The following is a 25,084-nucleotide window of genomic DNA, read 5'->3' on the forward strand; positions in this document are numbered from 1 at the left end:
CCGGGATGCACATTTTAAAGGCAATGTTCCCGCATTCACAGTACGCGAAACGCTGCATTTGTCAGCTCAATCAGCAATTAAATGTCAAACGGAATTGAATCTATTCTAGGCTTTAGCACTATTTGCATCTATTTACAGCTCTTACCTGAAACTGTGAGCAGTCAATCACTCTGCTTGCTTGCGTTTCTCTCCCAGTACTCCTCTACTCCACTTTCAAGTGTCACGGTGCGAATTGACACTATAAAGTAATAGTAACCCAAAAGGAGTAGGCCTACCTGTCAGCTCGGTCAAAAGTTCACTGACTGAGCTCTAGTTGCCTGGCTGTCATGTTATAACTGTAGGCCTGGATCATAACCATTATGACGACATTTGTCCCTTAGGTTTCAAATTACAATCATTTTAAAATAGGCATTTCAAAATGAATTTGTATGTTATGAAAATGTTCAGACCTGCACTTGTGAAACACATTAAATCAAATCAAAGTTTATTGGTCCTGTACACAGATTAGCAGATGTTATCACAGGTGCAGCAAAATGCTTGTGCTTCTAGCTAGCTCCAACAGTTCCGTAATAATACCTAGAAAACAATACAAAACAATACGCACATAATCCAAAAGTAAAAAGAAAGAAATTAAGAAATATCCGAACGAGCAATGTCAGAGTCCAGAATAGACATACAGTGCCTTCGGAAAGTATTCAGACCCCTTTACTTTTTCCACATTTTGTTACGTTACAGCCTTATTCTAAAATGGATTAAATTAATATTTTTCCTCATCAATCTACACACAATACCCCATTATGACAAAGAAAAAACTGTTTTTTATACATTTTTGCTAATTTATTACAAATAAAAAACGGAAATATCACATTTACATAAGTATTCAGACCCTTTACTCAGTACTTTGTTGACACACCTTTGGCAGCGATTACAGCCTCGAGTCTTCTTGGGTATGACGCTACAAGCTTGGCACACCTGTATTTGGGGAGTTTCTCCCATTCTTCTTTGCAGATCCTCTCAAGCTGTGTCAGATTGGATGGGGAGCGTTGCTGCACAGCTATTTTCAGGCCTCTCCAGAGATGTTCGATCTCAAGGATGATCAATGGAAACAGGATGCACCTGAGCTCAATTTCGAGTCTCATAGCAAAGGGTCTGAATACTTATGGTATTTCTGTTTTTTATTTTTAATCAATTTGCTAATATTTAGAATGACCTGTTTTTGCTTTGTCATTATGGGGTATTGTGTGTAGATTACCAAGGAATTGTTTTTATTTAATCCATTTTAGAATAAGGCTGTAACATAACAAAATGTGGAAAAAGTCAAGGGATCTGAATACTTTCCGACGGCACTGTATATGTATAATGGTGTGTATAGACAGTATGGACAGTATATGAATAGAAAAGGTGTACAGCAGTAGTTATATAGGATGAGCCATGACTAGAATACAGTATATACACGGAGCGTACAAAACATTAGGAACCCCTTCCTAATATTAAGTTGCACCCCCATTTGCCCTCAAAACAATCTCAATTTGTCAGTGCATGGACTCTACAAGGTGTGGAAAGCGTTCCACAGGGATGCTGGCCCATGTTGATTCCAACGCTTCCCACAGTTGTGTGAAGTTGGCTGGTGGACCATTCTTGATACACATGGGAAACCTTTGAGTGTGAAAATACACAATTCATGTCTCAATTGTCTCAAGGCTTAACATTCCTTATTTAACCACCTCCCCTTCATCTACACTGATTGAAGTGGATTTAATAAGTGACATCAATAAGAGATCATAGACTGACCAGGTGAATCCAGGTGAAAGCTATGTCATGGAATGTTTTTCATTCTCAGTGTACATATAAAGTGGGTAAAACAGTATGTAAACATTAATAAAATGACCAGTGTTCAATGACTCTATGTACATAGGACAAAGCAGTTTCTAAGGTACAGAGTAGAGTACTGGGTGGTAGCCGGCTAGTAACAGTGACTAAGTTTCAGGGTATTGGGCGGAGGCCGGCTAGCGGTGACTGTTTAAACCCCCTAGAGTCGATGTCCGTGCCCCCACGGAAATCTAGTTAGCATAATAACAAAATCCCCATAAAAATCTCTGTTTGAGCTAGAGATATCATTTTTTTTGCATGGGCTGTGTCTCAATCCATGTCTGTCTTCCACATAATAATAATAATATGCCATTTAGCAGACGCTTTTATCCAAAGCGACTTACAGTCATGTGCGCATACATTTTTACGTATGGGTGGTCCCGGGGATCAAACCCACTACCCTGGCGTTACAAGCGCCATGCTCTACCAATTGAGCTACAGAGGACCACATCTGCGGTGAAAGGTGGCAGAGCTACAGCGGTGTTTGTCAGACCATGAGACATCCCAAAAATCTTTCTTCTCACGACAACGTCTGTAGCTTCCGAACGGTTTGGCTGACAAACCCCTCTATGGAAAGATGAGACTCTCACGAACACAATGGGGTTTTCCGTTTTGCTCCATGACCCCCACAAGCTTCATGGGACTCGTCTGAAGTCGGTACTGCCTATCTGCCAACTTCTGTCTGTAGCGTCCGAACAGTTTGGGCTACACACCTATGGAAAGGTGACTCTCACAAACACGTACATGTCAGTTGTTTTGCTCTAGGATGCCAAGGTTGCAACTGAGGACGCCCACAAGCCGCACAAGACTCATCTGAAGGTATCCCATTACCAGTTTAAAAAATGAATCGAAGTATATATGGAAGTAGTTTAGTACCTAAAAAAAAAAAGGGGTTCAATTTGTGCCCAACATTTTATTTTATTTATTTACTTTTTTTATATCTCTCAGATATAGAGACACTTCAAAACCAACTTCCAACGTCGTTTTAGAGAATTTGGCACTACGTCCAACCGGCCTCACAACCGCAGACCATGTGTATGACGTCGTGTGGGCGAGCGGTTTGCTGATGTCAACGTTGTGAACAGAGTGACCCATGGTGGCGGTGGGGTTATGGTATGGGCAGGCATAAGCTACGGACAACGAACACAATTGCATTTTATCGATGGCAATTTGAATGCACAAAAATACTGTGACGAGATCCTGAGGCCCATTGTGAGGCCCATTTTTTGTTTAAAGGTATCTGTGACCAACAGATGCATATCTGTATTCCCAGTCATGTGAAATCCATAGAGTAGGACCTAATTTATTTATTTCAATTGACTGATTTCCTTATATGAACTGTAACTCAGTAAAATCTATGAAATTGCTGCATGTTGCATTTTATATTTTTGTTCAGTATATATTTTTATGCCTAAAGGGGTCCTAAAATTCAAAATCAAATAGCTAAACGATCCTTGGTATTACCATCTTAAAACAATTCAGGCTTAGACTTTAGGGTTGAAAGTCTGATGGCCTGGTGATAGAAGCTGTTTATCAGTCTCTTGCTCCCAGCTTTGATGCATCTGTACTGTCTCCTCCTTCTAGATGGTAGTGGGGTGAACAGGCCGGTGCTCAGGTCGCTGAAGTCCTTGATGATTTAGTTATCATACTCAACATGTTTTTTATATAAATAAAACCTAAACGTTTTTCTATAAAATGTGTGCTCATGTTTCTCTTTGCAACCCTTAGTTGAATAAGGCTTTTAATTATCCCATATACGACCACAATGAGGCGATATAACACTTCATTTTGAATGTGTGACTTATTTATTTAACTAGGGAAGTCAGTTAAGAACAAATTCTTATTTACAATGACGGCCTACACCGGACGACGCTGGGCCAATTGCGCGACACCCTATGGGACTCCCAATCACGGCCGGTTGTGATACAGCCTGGAATCGAACCAGGGGGTCTGTAGTGACGCCTCAAGCGCTGAAATACAGTGCCTTAGACCGCTGCGCCACTCGGGAGCTTAGGCGAGTGACTAGTAGGACAGCCCAATCACTAGCTAGGTTTCCATTCAATTTGCATAAAACAATATGCACATTTCCCCACCAGAGATGTGTTTCCATCAAACAGACTTTTTGAGAATAAAAGTCTGTGTGTGATGACATACTGGACATAGAAATTACTTTTGCCGATAAATTCCCATGTACAGAATGAAAAATACATTCGGTACAATAGTTTTTTTTTCACAAAAACTGTTGGTTAGGCTATATAGTAAATGTGCCCACTCTGGTTTTGACACATGCGCTCCAGCCAACAGCTAGCAGATACAGTGCGGGAAGGCTACCTACATTATGAGATTATTATGGAGAAGAGCGATAATATTTGTATTTATCAAACAGCAGCCAAGCATCAATCATCATGTCACCAGTATAAGACCCTCGCGATATTTATTGGAAATGTGCATTAAGCTCATAAATAATATATAATATGCCATTTAGCAGACGCGTTTATCCAAAGCGACTTACAGTCATGCGTGCATAAATTTTTTGTGTATGGGTGGTCCCGGGGATCGAACCCACTACCTTGGCGTTACAAGCGCCGTGCTCTACCAGCTGAGCTACAGAAGACCACCATGTGAAGTTCATCATAATTTACGTAGCCTAATAAACAGCATGCTTTCCCGATTCATAGTGGGAGGACCACACAACAGATCATCGCGTGAACTCCAAATTTACTTCGATATGATGGTTGGTTATCACATCAATATTTGCGCATAAAGGCGTTTCCACCACCATTTCTCGCATAATTAACAAAAAGATCCCACCATGCCGAACGAGCAAATTGTCTATTTATACAATTGTACCAACATATCCTGTTTGTTTCCATCAGACCGGTCGTCAGGTAATTCATCCGCATGAAATGGTTGGATGTAAACATAATAATAATAATAATATGCCATTTAGCAGACGCTTTTATCCAAAGCGACTTAGTCATGTGTGCATACATTTGAAACCTGGTTAGTCTGCAATATAAACCACCACATAATGCACAATAAGTCAACCGTTCAATTTGATGTTAGAATTACGTTTATTGTACAAAGTGGATGAAAAGCTAAAATGTGTAAAAAGACTGTTAAATGGCTGAGCTAGGCTACCACTCTGGCACATACCTAAACATCCACAATACACTAAAACCAAGAAACCTGAGACAAAACATGGACAATTCACAGCACTTCTATGGGATTCACAGGGTCACTCAAAAGGTCAATCTTAAAATGTTATTGTAGTTCATGAGGAATTCAATCTAGGCTACTAGTGTAACACTTTGTCATGTGGAACAGCACATCATTCTGCTGGCAGTGGGGGGCAGTACATTTATCAGCAATGAAAGTTGTCATCACCAATAGAAAAAAACAATAGATCAAGAAAACAATTATCAAAAATTGAAGTAAGATTGAATGGATTTGTCTTTTGGGGACCTGATTTAAAATTCAGATTTTCACAAGCAAAAGCCAGTGGGATGATGTGATTATTCTAACTTTCAGCATTAGGCTACAACTGCAGCAGGCGATTTGGCCTCCATAAACCTCCATGCACTATACATACCAAATGGCACCCTATTCCCTATATAGTGCACTACTTTTGACAAGGTAACATAGGGCTCTGGTCTAAAGCAGTGCACTATGCAGGGAATAGGGTGCAATTTGGGATGTAAACAGCCACTGACTGCGTCAGCTCTGGTCTGCGCTGGATACACAGCAACTATGGTATCATCAGTGGACCTGCCAAGGGCCTCCTGTAAAATATACTGCTAGTGTCACAAATTATGTTTTTTAACTGCAGGTCATTGCGCCCTTTTGCCAGACTGTATGATATCATTGTCATAAATTACCCCAGAAATGTGTATGAGGCAATAGCAGGGAAAGGGAGGGATATATATATATATATATATAATATATATATATATATATATATATATATATAGATACAGTATATAGAGAAGAGAGAGAAAGAGAGGGTGAGAATTATAGAGAGAAAGTTTTAAGAGAGAGTGAGTATTTACTGGCTTACAAGCCTCTCTTCCAAAAGGAATTCTTTCCATGTTTCATCACAATGATTCTGCTCGCCCATTCCCAAACGGCCACAGAGTAGGCTACACGTCACTCTAGGCCAGAGCACTGGAGGTCAAGCTACGAGTCTTTAGCTGTGCTCCTTACTGCAAGACGTCACTTCCTTTGATTAAATAGGTTTCATCTGCATCAGCTTATTAAGAAAGAAAAAGAGTGAAAGAAATGGAGTCAAACGAAAGCAAACTTTTTCAGGTTCTTGCTCAGCATTATCTGCCCCACTCTGCAATAGGCCTTGGTGGTAGACGCTGGTAGCCATCTGTATGTACATTAACCTCCGCTGGAGATGTATGTACTCATATCTGATGACAGAGATAAGGCCGTTGGGAAGAGCTCCTTAACCATAGAAATAGAATTACTAGAATGGGGGAAAAGCCCCTCAGACTGCACCCTCATATGTAGACTCCATATGTCCGCCAGTCCAACGATCACGGTCCATTGACTTGAATGGGAGATCACGTTTTAGTAGTTATACATGTATTTCTATGTCGTCAACAGACTTCAAAGATCTTATTAAATGCTATCTATGCAATGTAAACACAGCAGGATAGATTAGAGGTGGTTAGTGGCGAGTCCCTACTAAGTGTGTACCATCATCTTCCAGCTGGAGGAACAGTTGGTGGTCCAATTTGGATTTCCCAGCATGCTCTCATACAAAAAGAGCATAACAGGAAGGAAGTACCAGGGCCAGTATCAGTACAGTAGTCAACACAGAGACAATAATGGGCTTAAAAAACCCATTGAAAGCTGCTATAATGGCTTCTTGACTAGAGTATACAGCAGTAGTTATTTAAGCCACTTGGTTTTCGATGGAGGCACACAGCACACTGAGACATGTTAAAAGTTATGAGAGTATATCATGAGTAACGACAAGCATTGGTCATACTTAAACATACGTCACACAGCACAGGGCATGGAAGTGTGCTCAGTCCTTTATAAAGTGGGCACAGCTTAGTTTAAGACAGGGTAGGAAATTAACTTTTATTTAGCATCCTTTGACATTTTATTTTCAGGGGAATTTTGTAGTTAATTTCCTACCCTGGGTTTAGACTTCAGAATCACAGTTTAATAATAAGAGGAATTAACCCCTTGATCAGCCGGATGGAATAACTAGCACCACCCTCACTGCTAGGGATCATCAACATTCATGTCCAATAATCAATAATAATTCATTTTTTATCAACAATTATGTAAAGTAAGAGAACTCAGGTCTCCATGGCAAACAGAGAGGACAAGCTCACTATGACCATTTCTAGATTATTAAGATAAGGGCAATTCCACGGTTACGGAATTACGCTGAGACTCCGATTTTTCACTTTAAAATGTATGCCAAACAAAAACCATTGATTTCAAAGTTTAACAAACCATAGAACTCTATGCACAATGACTACTTTGAACAATTTAGTAAAAAAAAAAAAATGCAACGTTTGGACAGAATTACGGTAAAATCTCCCTCAGTTTTATTCTGTTACTAAACTTTGTATCTGCACAGTTTTACCTGTAAATGTGTTTTTGTAAAATAGTCTGTGGAAATTTTTTAAAGTAGTCCTTGTGTATAGAGTTATGTGGTTTGTTAAACTTTTAAATCAATGGTTTTTGTTTGATATACATTTTAAAGTGAAAAATCTGAGTCTCAGCGTCATTCCGTTACCATGGAATTGCCCATAACTAGGTGGATTTGATTTAATTCCTTTCTCCCCCTCAATAAGAACTTCTACTTGTTATGTGGCATGAATCATGATGAATTGAATCTAAAAATAAATCATTACAAATATGTATAGAGAGTAATCAGCAGTTGATTGTAAATATATTAGCGTTTTATATTCTTTATAAACTGGCTACTGCACCATGCATATCCTGTCCTAACTATACCGCAACATTATATAGCTCCTCCTTAAAACTATTCTATCAAACAGACTGTCCTTTTTGCCTCTCCAGTGGTATTATAAGGGGTTGTTTTTAAAAGGGTTGTAAACATTGACCAGTAAGCAGAGGGATTGATTGACACATGAGCACTTTCAGAAGGGGAGGGGGGGTTGGTAACCTGGATACCAGTTTGTTTTCAGGGGCAAGACAGCAGAAACAGACTGGCCAGAACAGACTTGCACCCAGGCTAGGTAGTTGAGCTTCTCAACAGGGCAATGTGGCAGCAGTGGGCCGACCCTGCCCCTGAGAGCAGACCTGGGTTAAAATACTATTCGAAATCATGTCAAATACTTTGTGTCTGTGCTTGATTGAGCTTGCCTGGCTTAATAATTGCCCAATAGTATAGTCCAAAAACGGCAAACCTGGCACATCAAAGTATGTCAAAGATTTCAAGTAGTATTTGAAGCCAGGTCTGTCTGAGAGACCCCCTAACGGAGCATGCTCAGATCAGACTTTGGCTTTCATGTTGATGAGAACGGCAGCAGACAGGTGAGGGCTCCGTCCACCTTCACCTTCTCCATGTTGGACACTGGGATCAACATGTGATCCTTCAGCTTCTCAAACACCTGTGAGAGAGGAGAGAGAGAAGAGAATATTGATATACACCTCAGCTCAGCCTCTCCAGGACAATAACAAATGATGGTCCCTCCTCAGACAATAGTTTGAACAACACTACCCACTAGAGAAGGTAGGAGACTTCACCTTACGTAACTTTAGTTTACAGGCTTTGTTTATTTTACAATGATTTGGGAGCACTTACGAGGGATAGAAATCTAAGGCATTAAGAATGAACATTTAGGTAGAGAAGAGTTCTCAAAAACAGAGTGAGAAATATTACGTAATCTCCAAAAACCCTCATAAAGCAATGTGTCACCCTGTGGAGCCCCTCCAGAAGAAAACCACTGTTTTCCCTAAGAGCCTTCCAAGCCAGTCTCTCTCTCTCTCTCTCTCATCTCTCTCATCTCTCTCTCTCTCTCTCTCTCTCTCGTCTCTCCTCTCTCTCTCTCTCTCTCTCTCTCTCTCTCTCTCTCTCTCTCTCTCTCTCTCTCTCTCTCTCTCTCTCTCTCTCTCCTCTTCTCTCTCTCTCTCTCTCATCTCTCTCCTCTCTCTCTCTCTCTCTCTCTCTCTCTCTCTCTCTCTCTCTCTCCTCTCTCTCCTCTCTCTCTCTCTCTCTCTCTCTCTCTCTCTCTCTCTCTCTCTCTCTCTCTCTCTCTCTCTCTCTCTCTCTCTCTCTCTCTCTCTCTCTCTCTCTCTCTCTCTCTCTCTCTCTCTCTCTCTCTCTCTCTCTCTAATTCAAAGGGGATTTTCTGGCATGGGAAAACATATGTTAACATTGCCAAAGCAAATGAAAACAAAACAAAATAACAATCAGACATTAACAGTTAACAATAGGAAACAAAAGTTTCAAAATATTTCCCCCCCTTCTCTCTGCCATACTAAAAGCCTGGGCTTGCTCTACCATAGGGGGCCACAAGCAACCCACCCAACTCTGGCTATCAGATTCTCCAGCCATGATGCAACAGGTCTACGTAGAACAGGGATAAAAGCCCATCAACCATGGGAGGGGGGTCATGAGGTCAGAGGGGCAAAGCACTTTAGCCAAACTCCTCCACAACATCACTAAATCGGTTCCCTTTTCTACATTTGTTCTCTCTCAAGTGTTTCTGTTTTTATGGCAGTGAATCTGTGCTTTCCAGCTGGGTTCTTATTACTGTGGTTGAAATGTATTATGTCAGGCCAGGAGAACTTCACTGTGGGGGCTGGCTATATTTCACTGAAACATTTTTCTAGTTGACTACTTTATCTCTCTGCTCAGCTTCTGTGGCAGTCACCACTCCAGACCCTAAAGTCGCCCTCCTTTGCCCCCCCGTCGACCCCCCACCCTCTCCCATGACCTTCTGCCTTTGTTATGTAACGTTGCTAAAAATAGCTGAGCCAGAGTTTTTGGGACAAGAATGTTTTAGTGTTTATAGTATTAGAAAACAGAGCAGTAGAGCGGCTTTGCAGGCAGAGTGAGTGTGTTGATAAATCTCTCTCTCCTCTTCCTCTCTCTCTCTCTCTCTCTCTCTCTCTCTCCCCATCTGAAAATGGGATCAGGGGACTGCATGGTTGCAGCTCTCAGAGGAAAAACTTCACACAACCAAGAACCAACCACTGTCTCTCTGTCTGTCTGTCTTTCTGTCGTGATTACTGTTATATAGATGTAAGGTTCAATCATGCTGCTTTTGAAATATAGAGAGAAAGAGAGAGAGAGAGTGAGTGTGTGTATTTGTATGTGTGTGTGTGTGTTTACATGGAACTGTGTCTGACACATAGAGATGTATCCCTATGGTCTGACATCCCTGATGATTGGGATTCCAACACCTCTACATGAATGATTCTTCATCACACAGCTGGTGCTCAGAGGCAGAAAGTGTCCCAAGCTTCCATCCAGGTCCCATATGAATACACACGTCACCACAGTGGTCTGATACAGGAAAGAGAGGCAGTCACTCTGATTTTATAATGTTTGGGTTGAATTCCCTTTCAGCCAATCCTCAAGGAAAATATAATAGTAACCCTTTGGAAATTGGACAACAGTTCCAAATCCAAAGAGACATATTTCAATAAATGCTTTGTACTAAAAATAAATGTTCAAGTTTGGGTTTTAACCACAGAGTACATTTGAGGTCTTGGGGCTGTCTGTGCAGATTGCAGGGTGTTGGTGATGTGGTACCCAGGGGCCCATAGTAAGATACTGTGATGTGTAGTGACACTGAGGAATCTAAATGACATGCCATGCCTAACCGCTTCAGAGACAATAACATGTCATTCACTGCTCCCATACGAGCTGACATCTAAGAGTCACAGGGTGTGTGTGTTAGTGTATGTCTGCATGTGAATATGCGTGTATAATGTGTGTGTGTGTGTGTGTGTGTGCTCACCTTGGCACTCTCTGGGAACTCCTCTGGGGTGCAATGTAACAGTACATGGCCTTTGCCAGGGAGGTTCATATAGATGGTGTTGGCTGCAATGTCATCAGGCACCGTCAGCTTGTCATAACGATGGTCACTCATCTGCTGCATGATCTATAGACACAAAGGAAGACAGACAGACAGATGAATGGTAAGCTGTGAGGGACACACAGCACCACGGTTCAAATTCCCTCCTAAACTCCTTGGACATTGGCCAAAACCCTCTGGTGTTTGTAGATCTGTAAGGTGTAAGGAATATGGTGGGAGCTTCACTACTACACTGCTATACCTTTCCAGGCAAACATTGAAGGGTAAGGTCCAAGGAGGAGGGGTAGGGAGCATATTGGTGCCGGGCAAAAAAGAACCAGACCCTGCTGTTGCTGCCTGCTCAAGTCCTAACCTCCAAACCTCTATTTGGGCGGCTGGGCCTTAATGGAGAACACAGACAGGGGCAGACAGACTGACTGACATTCTTTCACAGCAGATGTCATGTAATGTATGTAATCTGCCGAGTCGGGCTGAGGCTGGGGGGACGAGAAGCAATGAGGATGTTATGACCTGAATGCAGAGCAGGTGTGTGTGTCTCCAAAATGTTTACGACCTGAACATCTGTAGATGCCTTAGAGGAGAAGGAGGAAGGAGAATGAAAGTAAACCAAACAACATTAAAAAGGTATTTTCACAAGTGGAGCATGAGATCTCCCCCAGGATAAGGACTGTTGATTTAGCCTGGGTCAGATCCTCCTCCTGTCATCCTCTCCTTTCCACTCTACTTTTTTGTCCATCCTGTCATCTCTTCTCCTCTTCTCCCTCCTCTTCCCCCTCCTCTTCTCCCTCCTCTTCCCCCTCGTCTTATCCCTCGTCTTCTCCCTGCTCTTCCCCCTCCTCTTCACCCTCGTCTTCTCCCTCGTCTTCCCCCTCGTCTTCCCCCTCCTCTTCTCCCTCCTCTTCTCCCTCCTCTTCCCCCTCCTCTTCCCCCTCCTCTTCTCCCTCCTCTTCCCCCTCGTCTTCTCCCTCGTCTTCCCCCTCGTCTTCCCCCTCGTCTTCCCCCTCGTCTTCCCCCTCCTCTTCTCCCTCCTCTTCCCCCTCCTCTTCTCCCTCTTCTCCCTCCTCTTCCCCCTCCTCTTATCCCTCGTCTTCTCCCTCCTTGTCTTCTCCCTCCTTGTCTTCTCACTCCTCTTCCCCCCCTCCTCTTCCCCCTCCTCTTCTCACTCCTCTTCCCCCTCCTCTCACCCCTTCTGCTCTGCTCTCCTTTTTAAATCATGCAGAGGGAGAAAGGTTGAGCTGGTGTGTGTGTGCTTGAGGAGAGTTAGGGTTAGAAGGGTGTGTGTGTGTGTGTGTGTGTGTGTGTGTGTGTGTGTGTGTGTGTGTGTGAGGAGGGTTAGGGTTAGATGTGTGGTTGTGAGTGTTTGTGGTGTTGATCCATGATGATAAATCTCTCAACCCCTCACAGTGCTCCATGTGTCTCTGTGCTTTATAATGTGAACAATGAGCTTTGTGGCTCGGCCTGTTCACACATTCCACTCTACCCTGGGTTTGACTGCTGTGTGTGTGTGTGTGTGTGAGAGAGAGAGAGAGAGAGCATGTGTGTGTGAGTATGTGTGGTCCTAAATGAAAACACTGTCCATGTGCGTGACCGCGAACGCTCTCCTTCACACACAGGAGGATTAGCTGTCTGTCTGGAGGGAGAGACAGACAGAGAGAGAGACTATCACACTATCACACCATACTGATCAGCCTTCACTCAATCAGTTTTAAAATAGTAATTTTCTCTTCTCTCAAATCCATATCGGACACTGATAAGGGAGAGAGGGAAGTTGTTAAATTGGCTGTTTTCAAAAACACACAAATAAAACAGTTCCTATCCAAAAGGCTTCCAAATCCTAATGGACCAGGGATCAGGGGAATGGTTATTAGACTGTAATAGTTTCCTGTTGATGTCATTATTTTTGATTGGTCCTTGACACACATTTCTTCCCAGACAACAGACTTATTGGCTAATGTTCCGTGTTTATTCCTGTCCCCTTAGGCCGGCGTCTAATCAGGAAGCTGAATGCGGGGGCACAAGTGGTGGTGTGTGTGTGTTCAGGGTTCTGCTGCTCCTCATGATCTGTTTAGGCCTGGGGCTAGACATGAGGCTGGGGCTGGACCTGAGGCTGGGGCTGGACCTGAGGCTGGGGCTAGACCTGAGACTGGGGCTGGTCCTGAGGCTGGGGCTGGACCTGAGGTTGGGGTAGACCTGAGGCTGGGGCTGGACCTGAGGCTGGGGCTAGACATGAGGCTGGACCTGAGGCTGGGGCTAGACCTGAGGTTGGGGCTGGACATGAGGCTGGACCTGAGGCTGGGGCTAGACATGAGGCTGGACCTGAGGCTGGGGCTAGACATGAGGCTGGACCTGAGGCTGGGGCTAGACATGAGGCTGGACCTGAGGCTGGGGCTAGACATGAGGCTGGACCTGAGGCTGGGGCTAGACATGAGGCTGGACCTGAGGCTGGGGCTAGACATGAGGCTGGACCTGAGGCTGGGGCTAGACATGAGGCTGGACCTGAGGCTGGGGCTAGACATGAGGCTGGACCTGATGCTGGGGCTAGACATGAGGCTGGACCTGAGGCTGGGGCTAGACATGAGGCTGGACCTAAGGCTGGGGCTAGACCTGAGGCTGGGGCTAGACCTGAGACTGGGGCTGGACCTGAGACTGGGGCTGGACCTGAGGCTTGGTAAAGTGCTGGGGTATTGGGCCTGAGGTATAGGTCTGGGGTATAGGGCTGGGGCCTAGGGGGGTCAGTGGTGGGCCAGTCAGTCAGGGAGTCCTGGAAGCGTGAGTCGACCAGGAGCCCTAGCCTGCTGGAAAGGCAGAATGTGGTGAGAGAGAAGGAGCATTTCAGTATAAGTAAGAGAGGGAGTATTTGCGGGAGATGACTTCACGGCTGAGGATTGGCAGTGATAGCAGTGGAGAGCCACGATTGTTGTGAGTGCGTTCAGATGATGGAATTCATCCGGTCCACGTCCTCAGTCCTCAGCTTGGGAGGGCTGATCATTATATGACTGCAGACTATGCAAGGCACACACACAGACACTCGCACACAGACACACACACACTCACGCATGCAAACACGCACAAACACACACTGGCTGCCACATTCGGGTGCCGTCAACATACCGTATCCAAACCATGACTCAGTATCAGGCCAGACATGGTGACATGACAATATAGTCATAGCCTGCTCTAATAATAAAGTCCCAGTTTGGTCTGTTGACAACACAACACAACATACCAACCTTATCCCTGCTCATCTCATCCCCACTACTTCACTATTAAGATTAGGGGTGCATTCACAAAAGCTCACCCCAAGGGAATCCAGCCAGCAGGCATGTAATATCATTAGATTAGAGCTACATTCACAACAACAACACATTTACGTTCATTACAGCTACAGTTTTAGAACACCTACTCATTCAAGGGTTTTTCTTTATTTTTACTATTTTCTACATTGTAGAATAATAGTGAAGACATCAAAACTATGAAATAACACATACATTTGAAGTCAGATGTTTACATACACCTTAGCCAAATACATTTAAACTCAGTTTTTCACAATTCCTGACATTTAATCCTAGTAAAAATTCCCTGTCTTAGGTCAGTTAGGATCACCACTTTATTTTAAGAATGTGAAATGTCAGAATAATAGTAGAGAGAATGATTTATTTCAGCTTTTATTTCTTTCATCACATTGCCAGGGGGTCAGATGTCACGACTTCCGCCGAGGCTGCCTCCCCTCCTTGTTCGGGCAGGTTTCGGCGTTCGGCGTCACCGGCTTACTAGCTACTGCCGATCCATTTATCATCACTCCACTTGTCTTGTCTTCAATCACAAACACATGGTCCTTATTCCCTCATTAGTCATGGTATAAGTGTTCCCTCTGCTTCCTTGTCTGTGTGGGTGATTGTTTGTGTTTGTGGAGGTTAGTGAAGCTCGGTGGAGCTCGTGTAATGTGTATCGACGGAAGTATTTTTCCCGTGTGCCCTGTATTTTCCAGTGCGCCTGGTTTGTGCCCTGGAGTGTGTTTGACGCATTTCTGTGTAAACCTGTATTTTGCGGATTAAAGCCTGTTATTCTGTGATTTACCCTCCTGTGCCTGACTCCTTCATCACCACCTCATCACATCAGAAGTTTACATACACTCAATTAGTATTTGGTAGCATTGCCGTTAAATTGTTTAACTTGGGTCAAACGTTTCGGGTAGCCTTCCACAAGCTTCCCACAATAAGTCGGGTGAATTTTTTCCTCCTGACAGAGCTGGTGTAACTGAGTCAGGTTTGTAGGCCTCCTTGCTCGCACACGCTTTTTCAGTTCTGCCCACAAATGTTCTATAGGATTGAGGTCAGGGCTTTGTGATGGCCACTCCAATACCTTGACTTTGTTGTCCTTAAGCCATTTGCCACAACTTTGGAAGTATGCTTGGGGTCATTGTCCATTTGGAAGACCCATTTGCAACCAAGCTTTAACTTCCTGACTGATGTCTTGAGATGTTGCTTCAATATATCCACATCATTTTCCTTCCTCATTATGCCATCTATTTTGTGAAGTACACCAGTCCCTCCTGCAGCAAAGCACCCCCACAGCATGATGCTGCCACCCCTATGCTTCACGGTTGGGATGGTGTTCTTCGGCTTGCAAGTTACCCTCTTTTTCCTCCAAACATAAAGATGGACATTATGGCCAAACAGTTCTATTTTTGTTTTCATCAGACCAGAGGACATTTCTCAAAAAAGTACAATCTTTGTCCCCATGTGCAGTTGCAAACCGTAGTCTGGCTTATTTATTGCAGTTTTGGAGCAGTGGCTTCTTCCTTGTTAAGCTGCCTTTCAAGTTATGTCGATATAGGACTCGTTTTACTGTGGATATAGATACTTTTGTACCGGTTTCCTCCAGCATCTTCACAAGGTCCTTTGCTGTTGTTCTGGAATTGATTTGCACTTTTCACACCAAAGTACGTTCATCTCTAGGAGACATAACGCGTCTCCTTCCTGAGTGGTATGATGGCTGCGTGGTCCCATGGTGTTTATACTTGCGTACTATTGTTTGTACAGATGAACGTGGTACCTTCAGGCATTTGGAAATTGCTCCCAAGGATGAAACAGACTTGTGGAGGTCTAAAAAAAAAATTCTGAGGTCTTGGCTGATTTCTTTGGATTTTCCCATGATGTCAAGCAAAGAGGCACTGAGTTTGAAGGTAGGTCTTGAAATACATCCACAGGTACACCTCCAATTGACTCAAATGATGTCAATTAGCCTATCAGAAGCTTCTAAAGCAATGACATCATTTTCTGGAATTTTCCAAGCTGTTTAAAGGCACAGTCAACTTAGTGTATGTAAACTTCTGACCCACTGTAATTGTGATACAGTGAATTATAAGTGAAATAATCTGTCTGTAAACAATTGTTGGAAAAATTACTTGTGTCATGCAAAAAGTAGATGTCTTAACCGACTTGCCAAAACTATAGTTTGTTAACAAGAAATGTGGTTGAAAAACGAGTTTTAATGACTCCAACCTAAGTGCATATAAACTTCTGACTTCAACTGTATGTAGTAACCTAAAAAGTGTTCAACAAATCAAAATACCTCAACTAGCCGGTGCCCCCGCACATTGACTCTGCACCGGTACCCCCCTGTATATATAGCCTCCCTACTGTTATTTTATTTTACTTCTGCTCTTTTTTTCTCAACACTTTTTTGTTTTATTCTACTTTTTTTATTAAAAATAAATTCACTGTTGGTTAAGGGCTGTAAGTAAGCATTTCACTGTAATGTCTGCACCTGTTGTATTTGGCGCATGTGGCCAATACAATTTGATTTGATTTGAAAATATATTTTATATTTGAGATTCTTAAAATAGCCACCCTTTGCATTGATGACAGCTTTGCACACTCTTGGCATTCTCTCAACCAGCTTCACCTGGAATGCTTTTCCAACAGAATGCTTTTCCACATATGCTGAGCACTTGTTGGCTGCTTTTCCTTCACTCTGCTGTCCGACTCATCCCAAACCATCTCAATTGGGTTGAGATCGGGGGATTGTGGAGGCCAGCTCATCTGATGCAGCACTCCATCACTCTCCTTCTTGGTAAAATAGCCCTTACACAGCCTGGAGGTGTGTTGGGTCATTGTCCTGTTGAAAAACAAATTATAGTCCCACTAAGCCCAAACCAGATGGGATGGTGTATCGCTGCAGAATGCTGTGGTAGCCATGCTGGTTAAGTGTGCCTTGAATTCTAAATAAATCACAGACAGTGTCACCAGCAAAGCTACCCCACCCCATAACACCTCCTCCTCCATGCTTTACGGTGGGAAATATACAGCCCTCTAACCAATTGTACTATTATGTGTGTTTTTTCGCATTATTTGTAATTTATTCTGTACATAATGTTTCTGCCACTGTCTCTTATGACCAAAAAGAGCTTCTGGATATCAGGACAGCGATTACTCACCTCGTATTGGACAAAGATTTTTTCTTCAATGAGTCGGACGCAAAGGATATCCTACAGACACCTGACTAGGCCCAAATCCCCGTCATTCGCATGAGAAAGAGATATCGTGGACGTAGGTCAGGGTGCCTTGTAAGGATCCGACGGTGAGCGAGTAAACTGCCTCTTCCATCAATCCTATTAGCCAATGTTCAATCATTTGAAAAAAAATTGGACGACCTAAGATTAAGGTTATCCTACCAACGGGACATTAAAAACTGTAATATCTTATGTTTCACCGAGTCGTGGCTGAACAACGACATGGATAACATACAGCTGTCGGGATATACGCTACATCGGCAGGATAGAATGGCTGACTCCGGTAAGACAAGGGGTGGCGGTCTGTGTATATTTGTAAACAACAGCTGGTGCATAAAATCTAATACTACGGAAGTCTCAAGGTTTTGCTCGCCGGAGGTAGAGTATCTCATGATAAGCTGTAGACCGCACTATTTACCAAGAGAGTTTTCATCTATATTTTACGTAGCTGTCTATCTACCACCACAAACCGATGCTGGCACTAAGATTGCACTCAATGAGCTGTATAAGGCCATAAGTAAACAGGAAAACACTCATCCAGAGGCAGCGCTCCTAGCGGCCGGGGACTTTAATGCAGGGAAACTTAAATCCATTCTACGTAATGTGCAACCAGAGGAAAAAAAACTCTAGACCACCTTTACTCCACACACAGAGACGCATACAAAGCTCTCCCTCGCCCTACATTTGGCAAATCTGACCATAACTCTATCCTCCTGATTCCTGCTTATAAGCAAAAACTAAAGCAGGAAGCACTAGTGACTCGGTTAATAAAAAAGTGGTCAGATGACGCAGATGCTAAGCTGCAGGACTGTTTTGCTAGCACAGACTGGAATATGTTCCGGGATTCTTCCGATAGCATTGAGGAGTACACCACATCAGTCACTGGCTTCATCAATAAGTGCATCGATGACGTCGTCCCCACAGTGACCGTACGTACATACCCTAACCAGAAGCCATGGATTACAGGCAACATCCGCTCTGAGCTAAAGGGTAGAGCTGCCGCTTTCAAGGAGTGGGACTCTAACCCGGACGCTTATAAGAAATCCCGCTATGCCCTCCGACGAACAATCAAACAGGCAAAGAGTCAATACAGGACTAAGATTGAATCGTACTACACCGGCTCTGATGCTTGTCGGATGTGGCAGGGCTTGAAAACTATTACAGACTACAAAGGGAAGCACAGCCGCGAGCTGCCCAGTGGCACAAGCCTACCAGACGAGCTAAATCACTTCTATGCTCGCTTCGAGGCAAGCAACATTGAAGCATGCATGAGAGCATCAGCTGTTCCGGATGACTATGTGATCACGCTCTCCATAGCCGATGTGAGTAAGACTTTTAAGCAGGTCAACATTCACAAGCCCGCAGGGCCAGACGGATTACCAGGATGTGTACTCCGAGCATGCGCTGACCAGCTGGCAAGTGTCTTCACTGACATATTCAACATGTCCCTGACTGAGTCTGTAATACCAACATGTTTCAAGCACACCACCAAAGTACTTGTGCCTAAGGACACTAAGATAACCTGCCTAAATGACTACTGACCCGTAGCACTCACGTCTGTAGCCATGAAGTGCTTTGAAAGGCTGGTCATGGCTCACATCAACACCATTATCCCAGAAACCCTAGACCCACTCCAATTTGCATACCGCCCCAACAGATCCACAGATGATGCAATCTCTAATGCACGCCACACTGCCCTTTCCCACCTGGACAAGAGGAACACCTACTTGAGAATGCTATTCATTGACTACAGCTCAGCACCATAGTGCCCTCAAAGCTCATCACTACGCTAAGGACCCTGGGACTAAACACCTCCCTCTGCAACTGGATCCTGGACTTCCTGAAGGGCCGCCCCCAGGTAGTAAGGGTAGGTAACAACACATCTGCCACGCTGATCCTCAACACGGGGGCCCATCAACACCATCATTAAGTTTGCCGACGACACAACAGTGGTAGACCTGATCACCGACAACGATGAGACAGCCTATAGGGAGGAGGTCAGAGACCTGGCCGTGTGGTGCCAGGTTAACAAACTCTCCCTCAACGTGATCAAGACAAAGGAGATGATTGTGGACTACAGGAAAAAAAAAAGAGGACTGAGCACGCCCCCATTCTCATCGACGGGGCTGTAGTGGAACAGGTTGAGAGCTTCAAGTTCCTTGGTGTCCACATCACCAACAAACTATCATGGTCCAAACACACCAAGACAGTCGTGAAGAGGGCACGACAAAGCCTATTCCCCCCCAGGAGACTGAAAAGATTTAGCTTGGGTCCTCAGATCCTCAAAAAGTTATACAGCTGCACCATCGAGAGCATCCTGACTGGTTGCATCACTGCCTGGTATGGCAACTGCTCGGCCTCCGACCGCAAGGCACTACAGAGGGTAGTGCGTACGGCCCAGTACATCACTGGGGCCAAGCTTTCTGCCATCCAGGACCTCTATACCAGGCGGTGTCAGAGGAAGGCCCTAAAAATTGTCAAAGACTCCAGCCACCCTAGTCATAGACTGTTCTCTCTGCTACCGCACGGCAAGCGGTACCGGAGCGCCAAGTCTAGGTCCAAAAGGCTTCTCAACAGCTTCTACCCCCAAGCCATAAGACTCCTGAACAGCTAATCATGGCTACCCGGACTATTTGCACTGCCCCCCCATCCCACCCCACCCCATCCCCCTCTTTTACGCTGCTGCTACTCTGTTTATTATTCATGCATAGTCACTTTAACTCTACCCACATGTACATATTACCTCAATTACCTCGACTAGCTGGTGCCCCCGCACATTGACTCTGTACCGGTACCCCCCTATATATATCCTCCATACTGTTATTTTATTTTACTGCTGCTCTTTAGTTATTTGCTTTAATTGTTTTACTTAACACTTTTTTTTTTTTGTATTTAAAAAAAAAATGCATTGTTGGTTAAGGGCTTGTAAGTAAGCATTTCACTGTAATGTCTACACCTGTTGTATTCGGCACATGTGGCAAATACAATTGGATTTGATTTGATGCGGAGATCATCCGTTCACCCACACCGTGTCTCACAAAGACACGGCGGTTGGAACCAAAAATCTCCAATTTGGACTCCAGATCAAAGGACACATAATGTCCATTGCTCGTGTTTCTTGGCCCAAGCAAGTATCTTCTTCTTATTGTTGTCCTTTAGTAGTGGTTTCTTTGCAGCAATTCGACAATGAAGGCCTGATTCACACAGTCTCCTCTGAACAGTTGATGTGTCTGCTACTTGAACTCTGTAAAATATTTATTTGGGCTGCAATTTTTGAGGCTGGTAACTCTAATGAACTTATCATCTGCAGCAGAGGTAACTCTGGGTCTTCCATTCCTGCGATGGTCCTCAGGAGAGCCAGTTTCATCATAGCGCTTGATGGTTTTTGCGACTGCACTTGAAAAAACGTTCAAAGTTCTTGAAATGTTCCGTATTGACTGACCTTCATGTCTTAAAGTAATGATGGACTGTCGTTTCTCTTTGCTTATTTGAGCTGTTCTTGCCATAATATGGACTTGGTCTTTTACCAAATAGGGCTATCTTCAGTATACCCCCCTACATTTACATTTACGCCATTTAGCAGACGCTCTTATCCAGAGCGACTTACAGGAGCAATTAGGGTTAAGTGCCTTGCTTAAGGGCACATCGACAGATTTTTCACCTAGTCGGCTCGGGGATTAGAACCAGTGACCTTTCGGTTACTGGCACAACGCTCTTACCCACTAAGCTACCTGCCGCCCCATGTCCCCTACCTTGTCACAACACAACTGATTGACTCAAACACATTAAGAAGGAAAGACATTGCACAAATTAACTTTTAACAAGGCACACCTGTTAATTGAAATGCATTCCAGGTGACTTCCTCATGAAGCTGGTTGAGAGAATGCCAAGAGTGTGCAAAGCTGTCATCAAGGCAAAGGGTGGTTATTTGAAGAATCTCAAATATAAAATATATTTTCTTTAATACTTTTTTGGTTACTACATGATTCCATATGTGTTATTTCATAGTTTTGATGTCTTCACTATTATTCTACAATGTAGAAAATAGTAAAAATAAAGAAAAACCCCTGAATGAGTAGGTGTTCTAAAACTTTTGACCGGTAGTGTATATTCACAACAACAGCAACCCATTTGCATTCGTTAGAATAGCATTCACAACCACCCCTTTACGTTCATTACAGCTACATTCACAAGACCCCAGTCACTTTCACCCTGAGCAGAACATTACCTAATTGGAAATGTGATCTCAGACATTCATTAAAGTATTTTATAACCACAGGTAATTGCATGTTGGAGAGGGGGTGATGTAATCTGTAATTACAATGCTGTGAGACACTCTGTCATTAACTCATGCTAATGGCCTTCTCTCTCTTTCTCTCCAGTAGCTAATTAACAGGCTTGCTAATAGTATGACATCTTAATGGGGCTCCAGTGTGTATCAAATAAAAGTGTGTTGTATTAGTTAGCTATCACCATGACCTAATAATTAATTAGCAGTGTATTTAACTAGTATGTGGATATGTTTGCCTTAGTGTGTTAAATGAGGATAACATAGGGGACAAATCTATGCAGTCTTTACACATCTCACTGATAAGGATACTTGTGGACCACAGGAAGAGTAGCTGATGCAATTGTAGCTGCTAATGGGGATCCACATAAAGAGATGTGTACTTGGATTGTGTCTGTCTGTCTGTGGTTGAAGTGTGTAGATGGTTCCTCTCAACCTACTGACAGTGTTACAACCCTCTGCAGCCCTGGGCCAGTAGGGGGCGACGTCTCCCTGAAGAGGCAGATGAGGAGGAACCCTACGACTGAGAACGCCTGGCTGTTAACTCTCAGGTGTGTGTGTGTGTCTCGGGTGTGTGTGTCTCGGGTGTGTGTGTCTCGGGTGTGTGTGTGTCTCGGGTGTGTGTGTGTCTCGGGTGTGTGTGTGTGTGTCTCAGGTGTGTGAGTTGTCTTGTCTGTGAGGTTTCAAATGTGTAACATTCTGTTGCGTGTCTGTACCGTGTACTGTGTATTGACACAGATCTGCATGTCTGTACCGTGTACTGTGTATTGACACAGAGCTGCGTGTCTGTACCGTGTACTGTGTATTGACACAGAGCTGCGTGGCTGTACCGTGTACTGTGTATTGACACAGAGCTGCGTGGCTGTACCGTGTACTGTGTATTGACACAGAGCTGCGTGTTTGTACCGTGTACTGTGTATTGACACAGAGCTGCGTGTCTGTACCGTGTACTGTGTATTGACACAGAGCTGCGTGTCTGTACCGTGTACTGTGTATTGACACAGAGCTGCGTGTCTGTACCGTGTACTGTGTATTGACACAGAGCTGCGTGTCTGTACCGTGTACTGTGTATTGACACAGAGCTGCGTGTCTGTACCGTGTACTGTGTATTGACACAGAGCTGCGTGTCTGTACCGTGTACTGTGTATTGACACAGAGCTGCGTGTCTGTACCGTGTACTGTGTATTGACACAGAGCTGCGTGCCAGGCGTGTGTACACCACTACTGTCTGTAGTGTGGTTTGGTGTGTGCATGTCAGTCTTCTGCCTTGGTGACAGGGAATTCTGTGTATCTGTCCATCAGAAAAGAACAGGCAGAGATTTATTGCAACAGCCTCCATGAAAGGCAGGAGGTAGCAACAGCCTCCGTGAAAGGCAGGAGGTAGCAACATGCCTCCATGAAAGGCAGGAGGTAACAACATGCCTCCGTGATCTGGAGGTGTGTGTGAGGTGGTGGTGGGGGGTACTGAGTCAACACGTGTGATGTCCTGTCTTGCTGTGTTACGCAGCACGGTGAATACCTGACAGAGGGGGAAGGAAGGAAGGAAGGAAGGAAGGAAGGAAGGAAGGAAGGAAGGAAGGAAGGAAGGAGCACAGTGTGGTACAGTTACAGTATCTAGAGACAGAGCCAAAAACCAAAATATTAACAGAAAAAACCTGCGTCAATGTAAAATAAATACTCTTTAAACTTGATAGGTTTACATGACTACAGTCCCAGTCAAAGTTAAATTTGGGAGTACCTGGGGAAAGGCAATGACAACATTCCAAATCCCCCAAAGATCCAATCATTCCTCTCCTAGGTCACTCTCTGGTGCTTCAGGCTAATGTAATGCTTCGGGGCTTTGGATTTATGGAAGCTCCTCCAAAATGAAAAGTGACCTAGAAGTGAACCATGCATTGCCCAGTCAACTGTCAACTATACTGTTGCTTTTCACTGAAGAAGCCATCTTCTCAATGCAGTGTGCTTACCTCACTTGTTTGTTCTATATGAATCAGAGTTGAGGTGAGATCGGGCAATATGATCTCCGAGATAATCTCAACATGATGGCCAAGGGCGAAATGATCCCTCAATACAAAGACCTCATTTTACCACTAAGAACTTGAAGAAAATATATCAAAAGTTTAGGTTTGCAAACTTAACTGTGCATTAAGAGCTGTTTATGTGTTCCATTTATATTTTATTGAAATGTAAATTGTAACACAAGCACAAAATGATTGGGCAAATGTCGAGCCATGATGATGGGTAAATTGCAACAGCTCCTGAAAGGAGAAAGATAGTAAGCACTGTAATGTTTTCATCATTTTGTGCTTGTATAAGAATGGAAAGAATATCTATTGGTCGTGCTTAAAAATAAATGAGGATGGGATGGGAAAGTATATTTCAGTTATGTTTTCTGCAAACACTATTAAACTAAACGTAATTAACAAGAGATGCCGCAAAGGAAAGTAAGAACATAGTCCTATCTTGCATGACCCATACACTCATTGGTGACCCATACCTTCAGGGCTTTCTGGGCCGGTTCGCTGGAGCCAATCACGATGAGGCCTGGTCCTCCCATGCTGCAGAAGCTCTTCAGATGTAGACCATCAGTGACGGGAACGGTGGACACAGCGTAGTCCTGCAAACACACAATAACCCTACTGCATTACAGGGACCCTGGACATAGTCCTGCAGACACACAATAACCCTACTGCATTACAGGGACCCTGGACAAAGTCCTGCAGACACACATTAACCCTACTGCATTACAGGGACCCTGGACATAGTCCTGCAGACACACAATAACCCTACTGCATTACAGGGACCCTGGACATAGTCCTGCAGACACACAATAACCCTACTGCATTACACACACTAATGTTATTGGACTAAACAGGCCCCAGTGGGAAAGGTAACCTAACCGGCATTGGTTGAGAGTTTGACAGATGAGTTCACCAAAGCCCTAGGCCACTGATTTAGTTGAGGGTCTGAGAGGTGAGGTCACCAGAGCCCCAGGCCACTAGCCCCTCCCCTCTGTCTGTAATTACAGCGGTGGTTTTAGGACCGTTCTTACTGGGAGCTAGCTACCTGTTCCTCTGGCCTCACGTGCCAGACACTCCTATATGGCTTCCTGGCTGCTGCTCAGACAGAGACTGATGATGTGGAGTGGCATCTTGCTCTGCTCTGTCATACCAAAACTACCCCATGGTTGCAGTACATTGTCCCCTGTTCCATGGTTTTGGTGGGCTAGTGGTGAGCTTCTGGAGTACGTTGTCTTCTTGTGACATGGGTTCGATTCCCAGGTCCACTGGGTTCGATTCCCAGGTCCACTGTGGCAGGAATGGACATGTTATTTGGAGTGTCAATTCACTCTCCTCTGTCATAGCTGACCCA

The 25,084-nt window shown here is 44.1% G+C and overlaps 1 protein-coding gene across 1 annotated transcript in view; it reads right to left on the bottom strand.

The window, feature by feature from the left end:
• Window positions 1-5,824: 5,824 nt before the first annotated feature.
• The window catches only part of ddah1 (dimethylarginine dimethylaminohydrolase 1), a 111,151-nt gene continuing 91,891 nt past the window's right edge, over window positions 5,825-25,084 (bottom strand). The window contains 4 exon segments of the mRNA XM_084164129.1: window positions 5,825-8,391; window positions 8,394-8,474; window positions 10,833-10,976; window positions 24,210-24,329. Coding sequence (XP_084020255.1) covers window positions 8,356-8,391; window positions 8,394-8,474; window positions 10,833-10,976; window positions 24,210-24,329 — 381 coding nt within the window. The 3' untranslated portion in view covers window positions 5,825-8,355.

The sequence above is a fragment of the Coregonus lavaretus genome (assembly GCF_964263955.1).
Source record: "Coregonus lavaretus genome assembly, chromosome: 6".
NCBI classification, from domain to species: Eukaryota; Metazoa; Chordata; class Actinopteri; order Salmoniformes; family Salmonidae; genus Coregonus; species Coregonus lavaretus.